The sequence below is a fragment of the Pongo pygmaeus genome, chromosome 9 (genome assembly GCF_028885625.2).
Source record: "Pongo pygmaeus isolate AG05252 chromosome 9, NHGRI_mPonPyg2-v2.0_pri, whole genome shotgun sequence".
Classification (NCBI taxonomy): Eukaryota; Metazoa; Chordata; class Mammalia; order Primates; family Hominidae; genus Pongo; species Pongo pygmaeus.
Genome location: NC_072382.2, coordinates 101,856,629 through 101,880,395, shown reverse-complemented (window position 1 = coordinate 101,880,395; position 23,767 = coordinate 101,856,629). Strand labels below are relative to the sequence as shown.

Here is a 23,767-nt window from a genome sequence, read left to right as displayed (position 1 = left end):
GCATAAGTCTGTGTGAAGAAAATAAGGTGGAGATAAAATGGTTGTTTTACTTTATAATCTGAGTAAGTTACTTTCATGGTGTAAAGAAAAATATTTTCCATTTTCAAGATCATTAAAAATTACGGCTGAATATACTTTAGTCCGTAAGTTTTTTTGGCATTTCTTTAGTAACACCAGTAATGGTGAGTCTTATGTGCTATAATTAGTAAGGATTCTAGATAGAGACCCCAAATTATAGGAGTTGTAAAGATAAAATTTTATTTGTTTAAAAACATTTATTTGAAAAAACAAGTCAAGGTATGAAAACTTTCATTTGAAGTTTTTGTTTCATTTTCCCAATCATTTATAAATAATGTATTAATAAAATAGGCAGTTGATTCTGAATTGGGGAATGTAAATATAACAAAATAAAGTGGCACATGTTTATTGACCTGAAGAAAAGTCATAAATATGCTAAATAAATTACCAAATTGGATTCAACTTCTCAAATGGAAAGTTATTTTGAGTGGAAAGTATTTGTATTATTATTTGGTATAACAGACAATCCTTTCCAACATCTTGCTGGTTCTCTATGCTTTTAGTCCTTACTTGTTAGTGAAAACTATGGTATCTTGAAATTATTACTATTAAATCTGGATTTCTTAAACAAAATTCCAAGAAGCCCAGCATCTCATAGACAATCTCAAAAATAAATCAGTGAAAAGTTTCACCACTAGGTACTGCTTAATGTTCACCTAAATGAATTCAATTTTAATGTGTTACCTATTGTGCAATTATATGTGGTTCAATTCCATCTATCTTTCATGATATTCTTGGTCACTTTTGAAGGCCCTGACAAGATTTTGTGATAGGGAGACCTCTTTTTTTTTTTCTCCTAATATCTGTTAGCAAAATTTCTGTTATCATCTTTCTCTGGTCATATCTGCTAGTTATATATGTTGCTGACACCTCAATGTCTGAAATCAAGTAAGAAAGTAAGATCTATGCCGCTATGGTTTTAATGTGTCCCCTGCAAAATTCAGGCGTTGCCAGTGTGATAGTATTAAGAGGTGGGGCCCTTAACAGGTGATTATATCACAAGGACTTCTCCTCTCATGAATATGATCAGTGCCCTTATAGAAGAGGCTTCTCATGGTTGTTGGCCCTTTTGCGCTTCTGCCTTCTGCCAAGTGAGGACACGGTGTTCCTCCCCTCTTGAGGAATACTGCTTTCAAGTCACCATTGTGGAAACCAAAAGTGGACCCTCATCAGATACGGACTTTGCTGGAGCCTTGATCTTGGACATCTCAGCCTTCAGAACTGAGAGAAGTAAATTTTTATTTTTTATAAATAACCCAGTCCCAGATATCTGTTATAACAGCACAAAAGGACTAAGACAATGCTTTCTTGGACAATGGGTAGCTCAAATGTCAAATTCTGCTGTTTTATCTTGTGCTATTTCTATAGTTTACTTTTCAAGATTACAATTACTTTATTAATATAAGCTTTAAAATTTTATAATGTACTGATATATTTTTATAGTGTTCTTATTATATTCCATGGGAAATGGCAAAATAAATTTTAAAATTCCTAGAGGTATTAATGTATATTTATCTGCCTGAAAGGAGTTCAACTACTAAACATTAAAGGGCACTGTATTATTCCATTATATCATTTACTTTTTAAATATTTATTGATACATAATAGATGTACATATTTTCAGGATAATATGATAATTTGATACATGTGTATGATGTGTAAAGATCAAATCAGGGTAATTGGGTTATCCATTACCTTAAATATTTATCATTGTTTATGCTAAGAACACTCAAATTATTCTCATCTAGCTATTTTGAAGTGTACAATAGATTATTAACTATAGTCACCCTTCTGATCTATCAAACACCAGATCTTATTTCTTCTATCTTATAGTATATTTGTACCCATTGATTAACCTCTCTTTGTTCCTCACTCTCCTTTCCCCTTCCTGGCCTCTGATAACCACCAGTCTCTATCTTTATGAGATCCAGTTTGTAGTGCACTTTTTCAGGATGTCTACCCTGTGTATAGCATCTTAACTGTACAAAAGAATCATTTATTACATTATTTATGCACTGAATATATGGGGAAAATATCTACTTTTTCCTCTGCATTTATTATGTTTCAATAACTTTCACAACCTAGAAGTCTCCCAGATAAATACTTTTCTGAATTCTTCAATCTTAAACTGGACTTAACGTAAAAGGTGGAGTATATATTCCCTGCATTTTAAGCCTCAGGCATTAATCCCAAGTTCTCAGCCTCAAACCTACACACAATACACATTTCCAGTGATCCTTTCTGCTTGTAAAAGTGAAGTAGTTTGCAAAGACAAAGAGTGAAAATTAAGTGACCTCCCTTTTTAATATTCCAATAAAGTATGGAAACTCTCCCTTTTCCCGATGAGCAAGAAGTCTTCTGCTTCAAATGTTCCAAGAATCCTAGGGGCAAGTTCAGTTTTAATGGGTCAAGCCTGTCTCAAACTACTGTGTGGGAAGAGAAATGATTAGTGTCCTGTGTCCCTATTTTATTAATTTTTGTAAGTGACACACATTGTGCTTAAGAGGTGGCCCACTATTATAGTGGTGCCACTCTTGGTTGGCAGCAATTTTTGAGATGTAGTAGGAATCAAAAGGATCCTCCTTCTGAGTATCATGCCCAGCCCTGGTCATTCTATATTAGTGTGCACCTTCAGATGGTACAGTTCTTTCACTGCTGTGTGGGGATCATTGCCAAGGGTGCAGTAGCTGTCTTCAACATCATACTCAGAAGAGGGGCTCCAAGCTTTTGTTCTCTGGGTTATAGCTCTTTATATTCTCAGCTATTATTTCTAAATATATATTCCTGTCCCATTGTGACTGTGTCAGGAGGAGCTTTCATCCTTGGCTGCCCTGTGAAAACCCGCCTTCTGAGGAGAATCCAAACTCTGGGTTAAGCCCAGTCCTGTCTGAAGTCCCCTTTCCTTCAGGGAGCCTTTCCTGTTAGCAGTTCTCTCAGTGGGGATCATCCCACTCATCAGGAAGTTTCCAATAAGGTTTAGTTGCAAAGGAGAAGGTTTTGAGGTCTCACTCCATTTGTTATCAGCAGACTCCTTTTATACGAATCAATTCTTCCTTCTCAGGGATATAAGGAAGTGCAACCATTTCAAGAAAATAAAAGGAAAAAATATCTTTTGCAATGTGTGCCTACTTGTCATTAATTTATACAACTAAAATGGACTATGCTAGTGATTCTTCCCTCAGCAACAAGGTATTACAACATGACTTGTGTTATCTTTATTAAGAGGGAACTGGCAGGCAACTTTTAACGATCAGTTTCTTTGTTAAAATTTTAAAAATTTTACCTAATGAGACATGCTCCAACAACAGTAAGAAATGGTATCTGTTTTTTAATGAGAACATTTTATATGCCAAGCATTTTACACAATTATTCTTTAGAAAATCCTGTATAATATGTATTATTATTGCTATTTCTGCCATTTGTGAAGTTAAGAAAATAAAACTGAGAAAGTTTAAACAACTTACTTAAATTACTCAACTAGGATTTGAACTAAAGTCTGTCTGAATCAGTGGCCAGTGATATTTTTTCCTCTAAGCAACAACAAACGGCAAGGTTATGCTAGAAAAAAATACATATTTGGTAATACACATATATAAATAACTGCATAAGACATTTCTATCTGGGCCAACATTATTCATCCATTCTAGAAACATTAGGAACAAGAAATAAGTAAGATAAAGTCCTTGCCTTTGAGGACTTCAGTCTGTTTGGGGAGACAGTCATATATAAAAAGTAAGAACAATGACTGGGAAAGAGGTGTCAAATGTGAACAAAGAGTAGTGGCACCTAGCCTGGGATCCCTACACCCAAGCTCAATAGAGTATTTTTCTAGTTATATAGTATTTCTCTATTCTCACTTGAAAGGTACCTAAACCATATGAGCCTTCCAGTTGACCATACATGTTTATCTGGTTTTCTCTTGCATTCTACTTTGCCTCTCCAGTTTGGGATATTGTTCATCATAGTTCTAATGATATTAGATGGGTTCTTGAATGGTCTATCATATTTCTCGCCTGCTATCCCTAAGCATTAAACAGTATATTTCCCTAAGAGGAGAAGTTGTGAGGATATGGTCTTTTGGGGAAGGGTATGGAAAGGAGAGGAGTAAGGGAAAGGTATAGAAAATGACCCATCTGCCCTCCCTGCAAAAGATGAAATTCAATATTCCCGAGCATTACTGATGGATGTGTGTGTGTGTGTGTGTGTGTGTATGTCTGTGATCTATCCTAATTACAGTAGCTAACAAATGCTAGTTTGTGTGATATAATATTAATGGAAATTAAAATATTCCATTGATAACTTCTTCAGTTTTTAGCTCCTTAAATTTTAGCATTTTGTATATTGAATACTGTGTTACCATCTCTGATAGTTGAAAGCCCACCTATAATGATACCTTTCAGTCTAAATATTATCACTGAAATATTTTAAAATATTATAGTTAATATATTTTATTATATTAGAAATATTGTGAATATTCAACTAATGATTCTGTGTGAAGTTTAATGCAACAAACAGAATCTGACATTATAGAACAAGAATTTGAAATTAAGCCAATTCAATACATACATCGCATATATTTAAAAATCAGATAACAAAGGTATTTTTCAAAAACAAACTGCACATGTTATCAAATTTCCAGATCTTACTGTCACAGAACAGAATGACTGTATGTGAATGTTGGGTCTGTTTTGGAGCTTGCTGTGTCTCTCCCTGGATTTTTTGTTTTCTATTTAGTGTTCTGGTCCTTGCATTTTTTTTCTTCTTCTGTTTCCTTGCTAATTGAAAGTCTTTCCACTGAAACAAAATGGTCCCATATTTGTCAGCTGCCAGCAAAGTTAATCTCCTGGAGGAATATGCCAGAATTCTCTGCCTAAATTCTGCTGGTCCTAATATCATGCTTCACAGAGTCATCTTCACACTACATTCAGATTGCCACTACTTTTCCTGCTCCTTCCCTTGCTGTGCCTTGTGCAGTTGAAACTAATTTTGACTGCCTTGGCTTCTCTATCTATAGGAAGGCTATCTTTCTAAGATACAGATAGAAAATGATTGAGAACAAATAGGTTGGTTAATGGGTCTTTTTATGCCTTATTAATTTTCCATCTTCATGATAGCAATTTCAGAGATGAGTATCTATGCAAAAGAGTGAAGAAATACTGACCTTGTAACCCACAACTTCAGATTCGTTGGCTAATGGTATGACGGGTTCCCAGCCCAGAGAAACCTGAGAGCCTTGCTGCTCCCACCTGAGGTTGCTAGGTGCTTGACTAGGCGCTGCAAAATAAAAGGTGAAAGTGAACTGACAAGGATTCTTAAATACGTTTCTTCATTTAATTCTTTGTGAGTATCTCAATCTTTTTGCCTGCTTAGTAGTTGGCTGGCAATCTAGGCTTCCTTCCAGCTGGAGTCATATAAGGAGGGTTTTGCTCCAGGAGTGTCATTTTAATAGCTACTCTACTGAGCTTTTGAACATGAATCCTTTTATCTCCCTTCTGTGTCAGAATCGCTTAGCCTTGTTTCACAGGAAGATAACCTTTGTCTACTCTGAATGCAAAATTTTCTGAGCTAGTTTGAGGATTCAGATCTAAGCACTGTGAATCAAGACTTGCACAGATGAAGCAAGACTGTGAATCAAAACTCCCCTTTGACTCTGCTTATTATGCACCTCACATGGCTTTGAGAAATGTTATAAGATGTTTCCCCTTTGTCTGAAACAAACAAAAAGCCCAGGTCACTTACGGGATTTCTTGGTGGTTGCACTCACTTCACTGCTAGGTGGCCCATATCCAGCTCCATTGTAAGCCCTCACTGTGAAGTGATATAACGTATTTCCTTCTAATCCTGTTAGGATGACGAAAGACTCATTCCCTCTAGTTTTGACTGTTTCTGCTGTATCTTCCTGTTCCATGTCTTTCCAGTAACCAACCTGTCAACAAATTATCACATGGCAGGTTAATTTTAAAGCTTCCTCTGTGCTTGTGGCTGCTTGAACTTTTTCTCTTTTTTGGATGTTGCTGGACTCCACCCATAGGAAGAAATCACTCCTATATCACCCAATTAACGGGTCTTACTAATAAGGCCAAAATACATTCCATATCACTGTCTGCTTTGCATCTGTGTAAATTGCAGCACTACAGCAGTACTCAGCAAAACAACAAAAGCTGCTACCTTGTAGCCTGGTGGCCTGAAGGAGTGAAAATGCATCCTGACATTAAAGAAGAATCATTCAAAGAAACTGGATTGCTTTTCTCTCATTAGGTCATCAGAACAATTTACCATTCAAAACCATGAAACTTCAAATGAATTATCTGAGTATGTGGCATCTGAGTATTTCCTCTTGAGCTTCACATAAAGATGAATCACACGAGCTGTATCAGTTTAATGGAGAAGAGGTGGTAGAACACTGGATACTCTGGAATGGTTTGAATGTAGAGAAACAGCATTGTCAGGATCTGGGGGTAGGAAGGGTGGAGGGAGGCAGAAAGGAACAGCTTTCTGTCAAAGCCCTTTTGATGCATTGAGATCATCTTTCCTGGTTAGGAGCTTATGGTAACTGGCTTCAGCAAACTCGATCCCTTTGTGAGACTCAATGACTGTCCCACAATTAAGCTAAAGCTTTACTCTGTTTAGGCACTAGAACTTAACTACATATCAGTGCAACAAAGAGTACCTTTCTCCCATCTACTTCCTTACTGTTGACAGAGGCAGGAGGCAGAGAAATTCTAGGCAGACAGAAATGGGTCCCCAGTGAAACTGTACCTTCAAGCTGAGAAGCCTGAAACCCGTGGCCTGAAGTGAGTACTTCTATTCCTTTTTGCCCATTCTCTCCTGATTTGTTCTTTCTGAATAATGCCTTTTTACCAATTGAATCTTGCCTTTTCCAAAACTACCTATGGCCCACCCCCACCATCCTGTGCATAAAAACATCCCACCATCAGTCAGAAGTGATGAGAGAGGGCTGCACTTCAGAGGAGAGACAGCTTGACTTCAGGGAAGAGACAATCTAACTTTAGGAAAGGCAACCTGCCCTTCCCATCCCCTTTCCAGCTCCCCTCTCCACTGAGAGCCATTTTCATTGCTCAGTAAAATTCTCCACCTTCCCTATCCTTCAGTTAGTCCGTATGACCTCATTCTTCTTGGACACCAGACAAGAGCTCAGGACCCACCGAGTGCAGGTACCCAGAAAGTCTGTCACACCAGCCCTTTGCCCTCGCCAGTGGAGGGTAGTTGCCCCATGTGATGAGGCAAGGGGTCAACTGAGCTGCTAACACACAGCTGTGCATGGATGGCAGAAGTAAGAGAGTGCTGCACCCCTCCCTCTGGGGTTCCGGGGTCACAGGCACCCTGACCTGGGCACTGCCACGGGCCCCGCACAGAGCTTGCTCCTGTCAGCTGAGCTACTAACACACAACTATCCATGGACGGTGAAGGTAAGAGAGCACTGTAACACTCCCTCTGGGGTTTCAGGGTTGCAGACACTCTCACCTGGGAACCAATGCAGGCCCCACACAGAGCTTGCTTCTGTCAGCTGAGCTGCTAACACACAGCTGTCCGGGGACAGCAGAGCTAAGAGAGCACTGTTAACACTCCCTCTGGGGCTTAGGGGTCACAGGCACCTAGCACCACCTGGGCACTGCCATGGGCCCCACATGGAGATTTTTCCTGCCAGCAGCTGAACTGGCTGGCAGGATCCTACATTTATCCACATGCGCCTGTTCTGGCTGTGGGCCTCACATGGAGCTTGTTCATGTGCTCCCTCCCACAAAGGCTTGAATGTGGCAGGCCGAGTAAATGGGGCCACTCCTGTCACAAGTCTGATGAAGGGGCCGAGAAAAATCCTGCATTACTGTGGCGAAGGTTATAAGAGAGTAATTCTTTTTTTTTTTTTTCCCCCAACTTGATTACTGTGGTGAAAATAATAGATTACTTCACCCATTTCATCCTCCTTCGTGTTTTGCGTACTGTGGAGTCTAGAAAGCCAAACATATTTTCCAGATTCTCTTTCAGCTAAGGGTGCTAAGGGTGCTGCTATACTCTGTGGCCAGTGAGAAGTTTAATTGGAATTTGGAGACATTCTGGAACATGTCTAGGATTGCCTCTTCCAGTGGTGACCATAGGAAGTCATTATAGGCTCTGATCTCAAGAATGAACATTTTAACTACCATGACATATTAAGAACCTTAACCAACCTCAGTGGTGGCTGAAAGCAAAAGGAACAAGAAATGGAAGGAGGAAGAAGGAAGTTAGAAATTACAACTACACCTTTATGAAGTGAGTACCACAGTAATTAGCCACATTTTCTTCCTCGTCTTTTGTATGTTTTTATAAATGTTATATTACTTTAGCCTGTTCATTTCTTCTGATATTTTATATGGAGCGTGTTATTGGTAGGTAACTTTCTGATGTAGTTCCCTAGAGAAGGGGCAAGCTTTCACCATGATTGGGACAAATTGACTTATGGGACTTTCTTTGGTTCTCCCTGTTGTGGAGAGCGTGAGCATATTTTCATTTATAAAAGAGTTATTTGCATTATGTTAGTATGAAACAAGTTTATTTGTAACTTCCTCAAGAAATTCCACCTGGGATTGTATCCCTGTCAATTGCCCATCTCCCTCTGAGCTTCAAACAAAACAGAAGAGCAGTAAGTTTCAAAAGGATGTTGGTGGAGACCTTTTATAGATGAAACTGACTTGTAGAAGCCACCTGGCCAAACTTATGCACAGCTGGAGAAAATAGATTGTGAAGCTAGGTCCAGCTGTAAAATATCTCAGGTACCCAATTAGTTCCAGTTATTCTGCATCTGTGGATTTAAAATGATCATCATCCACAGTAGAATAGATGTGCCCCTCATTGCTCAGAAAATCCGCAGCTTGCTTGATTGAGGATATAGACATGCATTTGAGCTGGTTCTTGAGATCCTGAAAGGTCAATCCTTCAGGTCTTGGGCAAGACTTAATCAAATTCAACACCTGGTTTTGGGCCACAGTGAGGCCATTTGCTGGCATGAAGCTCTTCTCACCAAAGTACCCTGCTTCACTCTTCCCTGGGTTGCTGATAGGTGCTCTCTCTGCTGAGGGCTGGCTGTTCACTTTGTGATAATGTGTGCATCGATCACTTCCAGAATATGTATGGTGAACTCATTCATATCCTCCAGAAGCATGATTTATAAAGGCTACCAGGCTCTTTTTGTTCTGAAAAGATCTCAGGTGGCCTGCCACTTTCACATATGTTTCTAGAGGAACTACAGTGTTTTCACTGCTGGTGTCATCTGTGACAACCCACTGGCGAACATCCACGGGTGCAGCTGTCATGTCATCTATTTTGTAAACAATGTTGGTTGAAGCCTTCTCTGCATGTCTGATGATCCCTGCAAGAGTGACTTGTGAAATCTCAGCATTGCCAATTTTGAACACGTCATCAACCAAAGTGGCAGAAAGCAGCTGAGATATAGTTGGGGTTCAATGTGCTGTGCTCTGGCTCTTGATTTCTTTTCTGCCTAAGAAGGTGCCCGCGATCCAAAGCCTCCTGGGGACTGCGTGTATTCACCAGCTCCCCTATGAGTTGTTGCTATAGCTTTCAAATCCACTGTTCCACATCTAGATTGTGATTCTCTGGGGAAGAGGCCGAGAAGGTTAGGGTATGGGGAAGTCGCAGAACACCTCAGAACCCGGAGGCTGCCATACCACTCTGCTACTTTTCTCTCCTTTAGTGATTCTTAAGCTGGAATTGAGGTTACACAATATTTACAAGTCACATGCACTTTCTAAGGTTGAAACTTCTCTTCATTTAGTTTCTTTCCTCAGACGTAGAATTCAACAACTCATGAATTTTGAACTCTCTATGTAAAATCACTTGAAACCAAATTTAAATCATTAAAAAGATATCAATAATTAAAATTAGAGCACAGACAGCTTATCGTTTTAATACCTTCATACAATTATTTTCTTTGTGTATCACTTCCTATTTTTTATATTTAAAATAATTATACTTTTTATGTCCTGCTTTCATTCTCTTATATAGAAATATTTTCTTATTTTAAAAATAACATTGTATCATATGCCTATGTACCACATATTATTTAACCATTGTCCTACTGTAAAACATTTGGATAGCTTCTAATTATTGCTCTTTTAATTAAAATGCTGCCATGGAAATATTCATATTGCTCCTTTAATTAAAATGCTGCCATGGAAATCTTCATATACCCTGTTTTCCACATATTAGATTAATTTCCCAGAATAGACCTCAGAAAGGAGATTATGGGTTCCAAAGTTGTAAAGCCAGAAGGTCTATATGTGAATTTTACTTTTGGTATTTGTAAGCCACATATAATGGGACAAGTTAGTTAACCAGTAAATCTCTGCATCTTTATATAACAGAGAAAATAGTACTTCTCCTAGGTTTGTGAATGATTTTTAGAGAGCTCCCCTGCTGTTTAACTGCTTGAGCCATTGTTTCTTGAAATTTTAATATTTCTGATTTTTATTATTTGTAAGTATATGTTTTTTAATCCTTCATATTTTGGTTTTCTGATTTTGTCTCTCAAATATTATTTTCATTTAAAATTATAATGTACATAATATTATTAGTGGCAGACAGGAAGTATGAATTCTGACTCATATAATACCTGTAGGAGAATATAGAGAAAAATCTAAACAAAGAGAATGGCTTTTTTTTTGAGTCGGAGTCTCACACTATTGCCCAGGCTGGAATATAATGGCACAATCTCAGCTCACTGCAACCTCCAGCTCCTGGGTTCAAGTGATTCTCCTGCTTCAGCCTCCCAAGTAGCTGGGATTACAGGTGCCTGCCACCACACCTGGCTAATTTTTGTATTTTTAGTAGGGACGAGGTTTCACCATGTTGGCCGGGCTGGTCTTGAGCTCCTGACCTCAAGTGATTCACCTGCCTTGGCTTCCCAAAGTGCTGGACAGGCGTGAGCCACTGTGCCTGACCAAGGATGGTTCTTCTTAGTAGACACTCTATTTTTTCCAAGGCTGATTCTCCAAGATAGTGATTATTTTAACTGTGCAGATAGTGTATTTGATTTTCTGGTGTGACGATTCTATGATATTCATGTCACACACAATGCAGTTTCCTTACATGAAGTTATAAAATCTAAAACTCATGAGTTCTGCCATATGCAGCTGTTGATTACTGGGTGAGTTGTGAACTTTCCCCTAATTTTACATTTTCATTCAGTCATATAAAACCATTGAGTAGTCTTCCTAATATTTTGTCTTTGCTTGTCCAATTTTTCACACTTCTTAAAATATTTTTTTGGAGCCATTTTAGAGTCACAGCAAAATTGAAAGGAAGGTACAGAGATCTCCCGAATCTCCCTGCCCACTACACATGCGCAGCCTCCCATGTTATCAAAATCCTTCACCAGAATAGTACATTTGCTATAATGGATGAATGTACAACAACACATCCTCTTATCAACCTTTTTTTTTACTTATCAAGTTTTAAAAAAATTTTTCTAATATTTAATTTTCCATTTTTTTTTCATTTCAGCAGGTTTTTGGGGAACCAGTGCTGTTTGATTATATGGATAGGTTCTTTAGTGGTGATTTCTGAGATTTTGGTGCACCTATCACCCAAGCAGTGTATACTGTACCCAATGCGAGAACTTTTATCCCTTGCCACCCATTACCATTCCCCCTGAATCCCCGAAGTCTAATGTATCATTCTTATAACTTTGCATACTCTTAGCTTAGTTCGTATATGGGTGAGAACATACAATGTTTGGTTTTCCATTCCTGAGTTACTTCACTTAAGAATAATAGTCTCCATTTCCACCCAGGTTGCTGTGAAGCCATTATTTCATTCTTTTTTTTAATATGGCTGAGCAGGATTCCATGGTGTATACACCATATTTTCTTTATCCACTCATTGATTGATGGGCATTTGGGCTGGTTCCGTATTTTTGCAATCTCAAATTGTGCTGCTATAAACTGTGTGCAAGTATCTTTTTCGTATAATGACTTCTTTTACTTTGGGTAGATACCTAGTAGTGGGATAGCTGGATCAAATGGTAGATCTACTTTTAGTCCTTTAAGAAATCTCCACATTGTTTTCCATAGTGGTTGTACTAGTTTACATTCCCACCAACAGTGTAAAAGTGTAACTTTTTCACCACGTTCATGCCAACATCTATTATGTTTTGATTTTTTCATTATGGTCATTGTTGCAGGAGTGGGGTGGTATCTCATTGTGGTTTTGATTTGTATTTCCCTGATCATTAGTGATGTTGTGCATTTTTCCATATGTTTGTTGGCAGTTTGCATATCTTCTTTTGAGAATTGTTATTCATGTTCTTTGCCCACTTTTTGATGGGATCATTTTTTTCTTGCTGACTTGAGTTCTTTGTAGATTCTGGTATTAGTCCTTTGTTGGATGTATAGACTGTGAAGATTCTCTCCCACTGTGTGGGTTGTCTGTTAACTCTGCTGATTATTTCTATTGCTGTGCAGAAGCTTTTTGGTTTAATTAAGTCCCATCTATTTATCTTTGTTTTTGTTGCATTTGCTTTTGCTTTCTTGGTCATGAAATATTTGCCTAAGCTAATGTCTAGAAGGGTTTTTCTGATGTGATAGTCTAGAATCTTTATGGTTTCAGGTCTTAGATTTAAGTCTTTGATCCATCTTGAGTTGATTTTTGTATAAGGTGAGAGATGAGGATCCAGTTTCATTTTCAACATGTGGCTAGCCAGTTATCCCAGCACCATTTGTTGAAATGGGTGTCCTTTCCCACTTTATGTTTTTGTTTGATTTGTCAAAGATCAGTTGGCTGTAAGTATCTGGCTTTATTTCTGGGTTCTCAATTCTGTTCCAATGGGCTATGTGCCTATTTTTATATCAGTACCATGCTGTTTTGGTGACGATGGCCTTATAGAATAGTTTGAAGTTAGGCAAATGTGATGCCTCCAGATTTGTTCTTGTTGCTTAGTCTTGCTTTGGCTACGTGGGCTCTTTTTCGGTTCCATGTGGATTTTAGGTGTTTTGTTTTGTTTTGTTTTCTAATTCAGTGAAGAATGATCATGGTATTTTGATGGAAATTGCATTGAATTGCTAGATTGCTTTTGGCAGTATGGTCATTTTGACAATATTGATTCTACCCATCCATGAGCATGACGTGTTTCAATTTGTGTTGTCTATGATTTCTTTCAGCAGTGTTTTGTAGTAGAGGTTTTCCACATCATTGGTTAGGTATATTCCTAAGTATTTTATTTTTATTTTTTCAGCCATTGTAAAAGGGTTTGAGTTCTTGATTTGATTCTCAGCTTGGCTGCTGTTGGCATATAGCAGAGCTACTGACTTTTGTATATTAATTTTGTATCCTGAAACTTTGATGAATTCATTTATCAGTTCTAGGAGCTTTTTGGATGAGTCTTTAGTGTCTTCATGTATACAATCATATCATCAGCGAACAGTGACAGTTTGACTTCCTCCTTACCAGTTTGGATGCCCTTTATTTCTTTCTGTTGTTTGATTGCTCTGGGTAGGACTTCCAGTACTATGCTGAATAGAAGTGGTGAGAGTGGGCATCCTTGCCTTGTTCCAGTTCTCAGGGGAAATGGTTTCGAGTTTTCCCCATTTATAATATTGGCTGTGGGTTTGTCATAGACGGGTTTTATTACCTTAAAGTATGTCCCTTGTATGCCAATTTTGTTGAGGATTTTAATCATAAAGAGATGCTGGATTTTGTCAAATGCTTTTTCTGTGTCTATTGAGATGATCATGTGATTTTTAATTCTGCCTATGTGGTATATCACAGTTACTGACTTACGTGTTAAACCATCCCTGCATCCCTGGTATGAAACCCACTTGATCATGGTGGATTATCTTTTTGACATAAGGATTTTTGCATCTATGATGATCAGGGATATTGATCTGTAGTTTTCTATTGTTGTTATGTCATTTCCTGGTTTTGGTATTAGGGTGATACTGGCTTCATTGAAGGATTTAGGGAGGATTCCCTCTTTCTCTATCTTTTTGAATAGTGTCAGTACAATTGGTACTAATTCTTCTTTGAATGTCTGATAGAATTCAGCTGTGAATCCATGTGATCCTGGACTTTTTTTTGTTGGCAATTTTTAAATAAACATTTTAATCTCGCTGCTCATTATTGGTCTGTTCAGAGGTTCTATATTTCTTGGTTTACTCTAGGAGGGTTGTATATTTCCAGGAATTTATCCCTCTCCTCTAGATTTTCTAGTTTATGCATGTAAAGGTGTTCATCATAGCCTTGAATGGTCTTTTGTATTTCTGTGGTATCAGTTGTAATTAATATCTCCTGTTTTGTTTCTAATTGAGCTTATTTGGATCTTCTCTCTTCTTTTCTTGTTTAATCATGCTAATGGTATACCAATTTTACTTATATTTTCAAAGAACCAGCATTTTGTTTCATTTATCTTTTGTATTTTTCTTTCTTTGTTTCAATTTTATTTAGTTCTCCTCTTTGTTATTTCTTTTCTTCTGCTGGATGTGGGTTTGGATTGTTTTTGTTTCTTCAGTTCTCTGAAGTGTGAGCTAAGATTGTCTATTTGTGCTCTTTCAGACTTTTTAATCCAGTCATTTAATACTATGAACTTTCTCCTTATCTCTTAGCTTTTTCTGTATCTCAGAGGTTTTGATAGGTTGTATCACTACTATCATTTAGTTCAAAGAATTTTTAAATTTCCATCTTGATTTCGTTGTTAAGCCAGCAATCATTCAGGAGCAGGTTTTTTGATTCCCATGTATTTGCATGGTTTTGAGGATTCCTTTTTGAACTGATCTCCAGTTTTATTCCACTGTGGTCTGAGAGACTACTTGATATAATTTTGATTTTCTTAAATTTACTGAGTCTTGTTTTGTGGCCTATCATATGGTCTATCTTGGAGGATGTTCTGTGTGCTGATGAACAGAATGTACATTCTGCAGTTGTTGGGTAGAATGCTCTGTAGATATCTGTTAGGTCCATTTGTTCTAGGTTGTAGTTTAAGTCCATTGTTTCTTTGTTGACTTTCTGTCTTGATGACCTATCTAGTGCTGTCAGTGGAGCATTAAAGTCTCCCACTATTATTGTGTTGTCATGTATCTCATTCCTTAGATCTAGTATTAATTGTTTTATAAACTTGGGAGCTCCAATGTTAGGTGCATATATATTTAGAATTGTGATATTTTCCTGTTGGACTAATCCTTTTAACATTATATAATATCCCTCTTTGTCTTTTTTAACTGCTGTTGCTTTAAAGTTTATTTTGTCTAATATGAGAATATCTACTCCTGCTCACTTTTGATATCCATTTCCATTGAATATCCTTTTTCACCTTTTTACCTTGAGTTTATGAATTCTCATGTGTTAGGCAAGTCTCCTGAAGACAGCAGAAACTTAGTTGGTGAATTTTTATCTATTCTGCCATTCTGTATATTTTAAGTGGAGCATTTAGGCCATTTACATTCAATGTTAGTATTGAGATATGAGTTACTGTTATATTCATCATGCTATTTGTTGCCTGAATACCTTGTTTTTGTTTCCATTGTGTTATTGTTTTACAGGTCCTGTAAGATTTATGCTTTGAGGAGGTTCTGTTTTGGTGTGTTTTGAAAATTTGTTTCAAGATTTAGAGCTCCTTTTAGCGGTTCTTGTAGTGCTGGCTTGGTAGTGGTGAATTCTCTCAGCATTTGTTTGTCTGGAAAAGACTGTATCCTTCCTTCGTTTATGAAGCTTAGTTTCACTGGCTATGAAATTCTTGGGGGATAATTGTTTTGTTTAAGGAGGCTAAAAAAAGGACTCCAATTCCTTCTAGCTTGTAAGGTCTCTGCTGATAAATTTGCTGTTGCTCTGATAGGTTTTCCTTCATAGGTTACCTGATGCTTTTGCCTCACAGCTCTTAAAATTCTTTCCTTCGTCTTGACTTTAGATAACATGATGACTATGTGCCTAGGTGATGATCTTTTTGTGATGAATTTCATAGGTGTTCTTTGAGTTTCTTATATTTGGATGTCTAGAGTTCTAGGAATGCTGGGAAAGTTATCTTTGATTATTCCCTCAAATACGTTTTCAAAACTTTTAGATTTCTCTTCTTCTTCAGGAACATCAAGTATTCTTAGGTTTAGCCATTTAACATAGCCCCAAACTTCTTGAAGGCTTCGTTCTTTTTGAAAATTCTTTTCTATTTGTCTTTGATGGATTGAGTTAATTCAAAAGCCTTGTCTTTGAGCTCCGAAGTTCTTTCCTCTGCTTTTTGATTCTATTGCTGAGACTTTCCAGTGCATTTTGCATTTTTCTAAGTGTGTCCTTGATTTCCAGAAGTTGTGATTTTTTTTTTATTTGTGCTGTGTATTTCACTGAAGAATTTCCCCTTCACATTCTGTATCATGTTTTTGAATACTTTAAGTTGGACTTCACCTTTCTCTTGTGCCTCCTTGATTGTCTTAGTAATTGACCTTCTGAATTCTTTTTCTGGCAATTCAGAGATTTCATTTTGGTTTAGATCCATTGCTGGTGAGCTGGTATGATCTTTTGGGGGTGTTGAAGAACCTTGTTTTGTCATATTACCAGAATTGTTTTTTCTGGGTCCTTCTCATTTGGGTGGACTCTGTTAGAGGGAAGAGCTAGGATTAAAGGGTTGCTATTCAGATTCTTTCATCCTATGGGGTGCTCCCTTGATGTGGTGTTCTCTCCCTTTTCCTAGCAATAGGGGTTCCTGAGAACTGAACTGTAGTTATTGTTTTTGCTCTTCTGGGTCCAGCCACCCAGCAGGGCTACTGGTATTCTGGCTGGTATTGGAGGCTGTCTGCAAAGAGTCCTGTGATATGATTCATCTTCAGGTCTTGCAGCCTGGATATCAGCATCTGCTCTGGTGGAGTTAGTTGGGGAGTTAAGTGGACTCTGTGAAGGTCCTTGGTTGTGTTTTTGTTCAGTGTGCAGTTTTTGGGTTAGTTGGCCTCCAGCCAAGTGGTGGCACTTTCAAGAGCACATCAGCTGCAATCCTAAAGGGAGGATGCAAACTTGCCCTAAGGGCAATTGTTTAAGTATTCAGGTTTCTCAGGCAGTGGCCAGGGCCTTAGAGTTTTCAAGAAATTAAGACCTCTGTCTTTGGCTACCTGGGTGGGTAGAAAAAGACCACAAGGTAGGGGCAGGGATAGCCATTTCTGAGCTCAGCCTCTCTTTGAGTGGGGCTTGCTGTGGCTGCTGTGGGGAATGTGGGTGTGGTTCCCAGTCCAGTGGAGTTCTATTCCCAAGGGGATTATAGCTGCCTCTGCTGAGTCACACAGGTCACCAGGGAAGTAGGGAAAAGCCAGCAGTAACAAGCCTCAACCTGCTCTTACACAGCCTGCAGTCCTAAAGGCTGGTCTCACTCCCACCATGCCCTCCTCCAACAGCACTGAGTTTATTTCCAGGCAGCCAGTGACCAAGACTGAGAACTTGTCCCAGACCACATGACTTCTCATTGAAAAACCAAGCCGATGCAGTTTTTTTAGCATCTCAGGTAGCTTTCAGTGGTGATCCAGTTCCTTCAGAGGGACTGTGGATTCTCTTGGCTTTCCTGGTATGTTCCTTTGGTAGTTCTTGGAGCAAAAGTTCACCATGTGAGTCTTCACATGCTGCTGTGTCCATCTGAGCAGGAGCTGCAAGCTAGTTCTGTCACCTATCTGCCATCTTCAGGTTTTTCTCTTTTCTTTTTCTTTTTTGCAAGGTCTGATATGGTTTGGATTTATATCCCCATCCAAATATCATGTCAAATTGTAATCCCCAATTTGGAGGTGAGGCATAGTGGGAGTTGATCAGATCATGGGGACAGATTTCCCCCTTGCTGTTCTTTTGATAGTGAATAAGTTCTCGGGAGATATGGTTGCTTACAAGTCTGTGGCACCTCCCACCTGTCTCTTCCTCCTTCTCTGGCTATGTAAGATGTGCCTGCTTCTCCTTTGCCTTCCTGCCATTATTGTAAGTTTGCTGAGGCCTCCTCAGCCAGGCTTCCTGTACAGCTTGTTGAACTATGAGTCAATTAAACCTTTTTTCTTTATAAATTACCCAGTCTCAGGTAGTTTGTCATAGGATTGCAAGAAGGGACTAATACAAGGTCTCATTTCATTTGTCCTGTATTAGTCCTAGGCTGGAGTGCAGTGGCATGATCTGAGCTTACTGCAGCCTGGATCTCCTAGGCTGAAGTGATCCTCCCACCTCAGCCTCCCTAGTAGGTAGGACTACAGGTGTGCGCCACCACACCCAGCTAATTTTTAATTTTTTTTGGTAGAGACATGATCTCGCTATGTTGCCTAGGCTGGTCTAGAACTCCTGACCTTAAACGGTCCTACTGCCTTGGCCTCCCAAAGTGTTGGGATTGCAGGTGTGAGCTATCATGCCTAGCCTGCTTGTTAGGTTTTAAAAATACAACTCTTAGCACTTGTATTCAGTTATTTCTATATCTTCAATTGTACTCAGTGATCACTGCTAACTCAATGTTGTACTCCCTGCATTTAATAGACACCACTCTATTTTCTGCTTTTATTAAATGTAGAAGAAAAATCTTTTTGATTTTTGCATCTTTGAGAGTAATTTTGTCTTTCTACTAATTGGTTTTATTAATAATCAAATTTTATCTTTCTATTAATCAGTTTAATTTTTAATCAAAATGCATATTGAAATTTGATATTTTATCAGGTCTTGAGTTCTAAAAACTTGTTAATTCAACTATCCATTGGAAGATATTTTTTGAATCTGTATTATTTATCAAACACTGTGCCTAGGGCCAACTGAGAATCAATGGTGAGTCAAAATAGATGAAGTCCCTGCCCTCTTGGAGTTACAGTCTACTTAGGGCACTATCTATTGAATAAATGATCACACACACAAATGTAAAACTTGGGTTTTGACCAGAGGTTTATGGGAAGCTATATATTGATACAGATCTAACTTGAGGGATAGGACTCAGTGGGCAGGGGCTGGTCAGGGAAGTCTTCACTAAGGCAGAGATAGTTACATTGAAGGCTGAGAGATGATTAGGAGTTCAGCAGGCAAAGGGAGAGGGAAGGCAGAGGCATCCTGTGTGCAGTCTGGAAAGAGGAGGAGGTGGGGCTGAAGAAAGTACAGTTAGGCAGATGTGGAGGGTGATCCGTGTGTGGCGCACCTGATGCTAGAGTCACAGATGGAGCCAGATCTTGTAGTTGGCCATGTTAAGGAGCTAGGATTAGTAAAAACCAAAAATGTCCTATGTGCAAGTGTAACACATGGAATGCTTTTAAGCAGGATGAGGCTGGGAGTGTGCATGTGGCACAATTAGGTTTGTGTTTTGAAAAGATACACACAGTAGTATCGAGTTAATTTTTGTTTTAAACTACATAAATTAGATCCTTCTTTTGTTAAAAACTTCCTTTTGTTAAAAAGCCTTCCTTTTGCACTTAGAATAAATACCAAACTTCTCACCATGGCTTGCAAGGCTCTACCTGATATAGTCTCTATACTTCTGCAACCTCACCTTATATTTCACCTCACTTTGTCCACTGCCTTCTAGCAAAATGGGCCTCAAACATTCAATCACATTCTCCATTTAGAGTTTTTGAGCCTTTGGTGCCCAGTGACTGAAAGCTCTTTTCACAGTTCTCCAAATGGCTATCTCCTTCTTTTCAGATAGGTTTCAGCTTAACCAAGAAGCCTCCTTGGCCACTTCTTTAAAGAAACCACCCCTCCCTTAGTCACTCTCTCTCACATCATCATTTTAATTTTTAATATAATTATTATTAAAACTATCACATGTGAAATTATCCTAATTTATTCATGATTGCTTTATAGTAGCACATGGAGGCACTCAATAATTTGTCTTACTGAATAAACAGTTGAAATATTAAGGGCAGATTGGAAACGGGTTAGTGTAGGTACATCAAGAGCTTTTAGGAGATGTTGCTGGAGTCTTGGTCAGAAATGAGCGTAGCTTAAACTAGGGGCATGGTGGTGGATATAGGGATGTGTATGGACCAAGAAATATTTAGAAGATAAAATCAACAGTCTTTGGTGATGGATTAGTTATGGGAGTGACAAAGATGGGGCTGTTAAGATTTTCATATTTCTTGGAACATTGGAATTTCTCCATCTTAAATGTCAGAATTTTTTCCTTGTTGCTTTGTTTTTGGAGTTTTGTTCACTTTTTTCTGTTATTCCTTTTATTCCATATATTCTATCTTCTTCGCAGACACCTATTATGTATCAACCAAATCTATTCTGTCTTTCATGTCTACCATTTTCTCTCACATCTTAAAAATAAAATTTTCTTAATGATTTACTTTGCATTCTACAATTATTTCTCAAGTTTGTACTCTGAAGCATTGGTTTAAATAGTTAATAGTATCAAGTTTACATCTTATTGCTTCCAATGAATATTTTAGTTACTTTGATTTTGATTTTATTGTATTCTCTTCCTATTCTGAATTGCTCTTTAAATATAAAAGAACTATTCTTGTTTATCTCATTGAGGTTAGAACTATATATTTAAAATTTTTCTTTTGATTTACAAGAAAATCTTTTCTAGGAAAAGGAATTCATACTAAAGCTAACCATTTGTTTCCTTCTCTCTAGGGTTTTTCTTCTATATGTTTTCCTCTTTCAGAGATTTTCCTTCAGTCTAATCACCTTTGTATCTTATCTGACTGATCTTCAACTCTTCTAAAAATGAGTTTAAGGATTATTTGAATGGTGAGACATCCATTTCTAGACTTTATCTCCCAGACCAGTAGTCTTTGCTGTGCAGGGAGATGCCAGATTATTGGTTGTTGGTATAAGCCTCTACTCATATTTTCAGACAACCTAAAGAAATCTATCCAGGTTTTGGCTGTAAACCAGAGCTTCACATGTATGAGTGAAGTTGTTTTGTTGAAGAAAAGATAAAGGGCCAGAGGCTGTTTCATTGCTTGCTTGAACCTAGAAAATGGGATTTTGAAGCTGGGTCACTGCACAAAGATGAAAGGAAAGAAAAACCTAGAAAACACTCTGATAACTTTGTTTTATACCACTCACTGTGATTGCAGTGAGGATTGTCTTTTCTGATGGTTTCATGGGTGCTTTAAGGGGGAATTAAGGAAAGTTGGTTTTACATGCTTTCGTTCAATTTACTGTCATTTCTAACACAAAAGTTGCAACTAATTTAAATTGAGGGTTAGAGGACAGATATTTCACTGATAGCGTAGTTTCACTACTAATTCCTTACCTTCAGATATATTTTGGAATATCATGACCTTTCTCCTGATAGTGGTTAAATTGCTTTTTACATTCTTCCTTTCTTATACAGCATCTAAGATCAGGCATGTCCTTCTACTAAGAGTTTCAAAATCCTATATATGGGGAGCACATTGTCCATGAAAGATGAATTTGTTTTGATTGGCAAAGTCCCTGCTTGCATCAATTTAGTTCATCTCCAGTTTCCCAATCTCTTGAATTTAGTACTAGGTATAGTTATTAAATTGGCTATTCACAAACAATACTTTGAGATATGCTGGCAGTCAGTATTATTAAATTGCATGCATATTGTTGCTTTGTGCCCAGAGGTAATTTTACCATAAAGGATGCAATTTAATAAATTACATAAAATAAATAAATGATCCTTAGTTAAACTTTTGAATATTTGTGAGGCAGTTCAACAGTGATTAGATGATGTGAGAAAGTTTAAAATGCAGAAGAAACATAATAATGGATATTACTTACTAAATAAATTTGTATTTATTTTTCCTAGAAGCTGTCATTGCTGCATAAAGAAAATATACTGAAGAAGATTAGCTATAAATATAATTAAATATTTTCCTAACACATGTAGTTCAGTGTATGTCTTTTACAAATATTAGTTGCCTTCTTCACATTCTTTATTCAAACACTTTGAAAGAGAGAATATTGAATAGAAAAAATTCTAAGAGCATTTAATTATAACTGATGTACTTGAATACGTTTTGTGAGATGACCTGTAAATTGAGAAAAGTTTTATTTGAGGAATGCAAGTCCTTTTGATTATTATAGCCAGAGAAACATGAAAATGAGACTGTAACCATGCCCCACTTCCCCTTTGAGCAATGTATTCATCTGTTGAAACTGCTTGCTATTGCTACAAGTAGCTACTAATTAACTAATAACGCCACATCAGACACTATAACCCTGTAGCTTCACAACGTATAGCCATTAGTGAATCTATGCTATTTCTGCAAATAAATGAGAATTCCTGAGAAAGGACTTTGTATCAGCCCACTCCCTTCCCACCACTGCCATTTTTTTTGCCTTCAAAAATCTGTTTGTTACCGCTACTAATCAAAGTGTATATTCAGGGTAACTTGAATCTATGCTCCCGGGTTGCAATCCTCAAACTTAGCCCAAATAAACACTTTATCTATATTCGTTTTCCTAAGCTTCTTCCTTTTAGGTTGACATATTACAATATTATTTAATATATCTTAATTTAATGAAAGAACAAAAGTTTTGATCTGAAATACTTTCAGGTAGAAGAATATTAATCTTTAAAATTTACTAACTAGTTAATCATATTATACGACATAGTCTGTATGAGATGCTGGGAAGAGAGAATTTTGGAGATGTATAGCCTTAATATATATACTGGAAAAAAATAAAAGCCAAAAGTCAGTGATATATCCATCTTAAGATGTTCAAAATAGAGCAATAAATTTTAAACCTAAATAAAGTAGAAAGAAGGATATAAAAATGACAGGAACAACAAAATGAATTGGAAAAAGAAACATTAAGAAAATGAATAAAGACAAAGTTAATGCTTCGAAAAGATCACATATTTTGTAAATCTCTTTAATCAAGAGTGATGAAAAGAAGAGGGAGAGAGGGGGAGGAGGACATACAAATTGCTGATAGAAAGAATATCCCACAGATCTTACAGATATTAAGAAAATGATGGAAATGTGAATGAGTGAAATGATTATACAAACCCTGACCCAAATGAGAATTTTAAAATCATGGCAAGCATCCAAAAGCAGGCAGAAGCTAGAGGAGAGTTTACTCTTGAAAATCTGAAACTGCGATAGTAAGAATTGTGAGTTTGTGGCTTATTTTATTTGTGGATGTTCTTCAATCCCTCTGGCAATGGTGACAAAAGATTGCAGCTTTATCAGTTGGAGTAGCAAAGGAAGTTAATCAGAAAGAGCAGTTGAAAACACAAAATAGAAATTCAAGAAGTGAGAGAACTGCAGAAAGGATAAGAGCCACAATCCTAGTATAAAGCCTGTTAAATCCTTGGCTGAATGATAAACTATGCTTGCTCAGAGATAAACATTGGAGAACCTAGTAATATAGGCAGAGACCAAGAGAAACAATGAAGACAGAGTTATATTAGGTGCGCTTTTTAAGTTCGCAGCTTTTCACACTGAGTACATTTTCTAACCTGCATGTTCTCAGGAAGCAGAGAGGTGACAATTTTTAAAAAGTGTATACTTTAGAGATTTTTAATGAGATATGTTCTGTGAAACAATATAATGGCTGACAGTTGCTTCAAAATAATATAGGAGATTGACTAAGTGGCATTATACACAAAACAGATTATTCATTCATTCATTCATTCATTCATAATAGATTAAGGTAAGTGTGAAGTTTATAGAAATTCACTATACTCTTCTGTATATTGTATTTCAAATATTTTTTAAAATTTTCATAACACAAAGTTAAATCTAAATTAAATACAGGATAAGTTAAAATGGCA

The 23,767-nt window shown here is 37.4% G+C and overlaps 1 protein-coding gene and 1 pseudogene across 1 annotated transcript in view; both read right to left on the bottom strand.

Moving 5' to 3' along the window:
* Nucleotides 1-23,767, bottom strand: part of CNTN5 (contactin 5) — an 807,282-nt gene that overhangs the window by 10,244 nt on the left and 773,271 nt on the right. Inside the window, exons 20-21 of the mRNA XM_063671374.1 lie at nucleotides 5,818-6,004; nucleotides 5,240-5,352 (exon numbers count right to left, since the gene is read on the bottom strand). Coding sequence (XP_063527444.1) covers nucleotides 5,240-5,352; nucleotides 5,818-6,004 — 300 coding nt within the window. The remainder of the gene's footprint in view (nucleotides 1-5,239; nucleotides 5,353-5,817; nucleotides 6,005-23,767) is intronic.
* Nucleotides 8,868-9,705, bottom strand: LOC129007691 (replication protein A 32 kDa subunit-like; annotated as a pseudogene).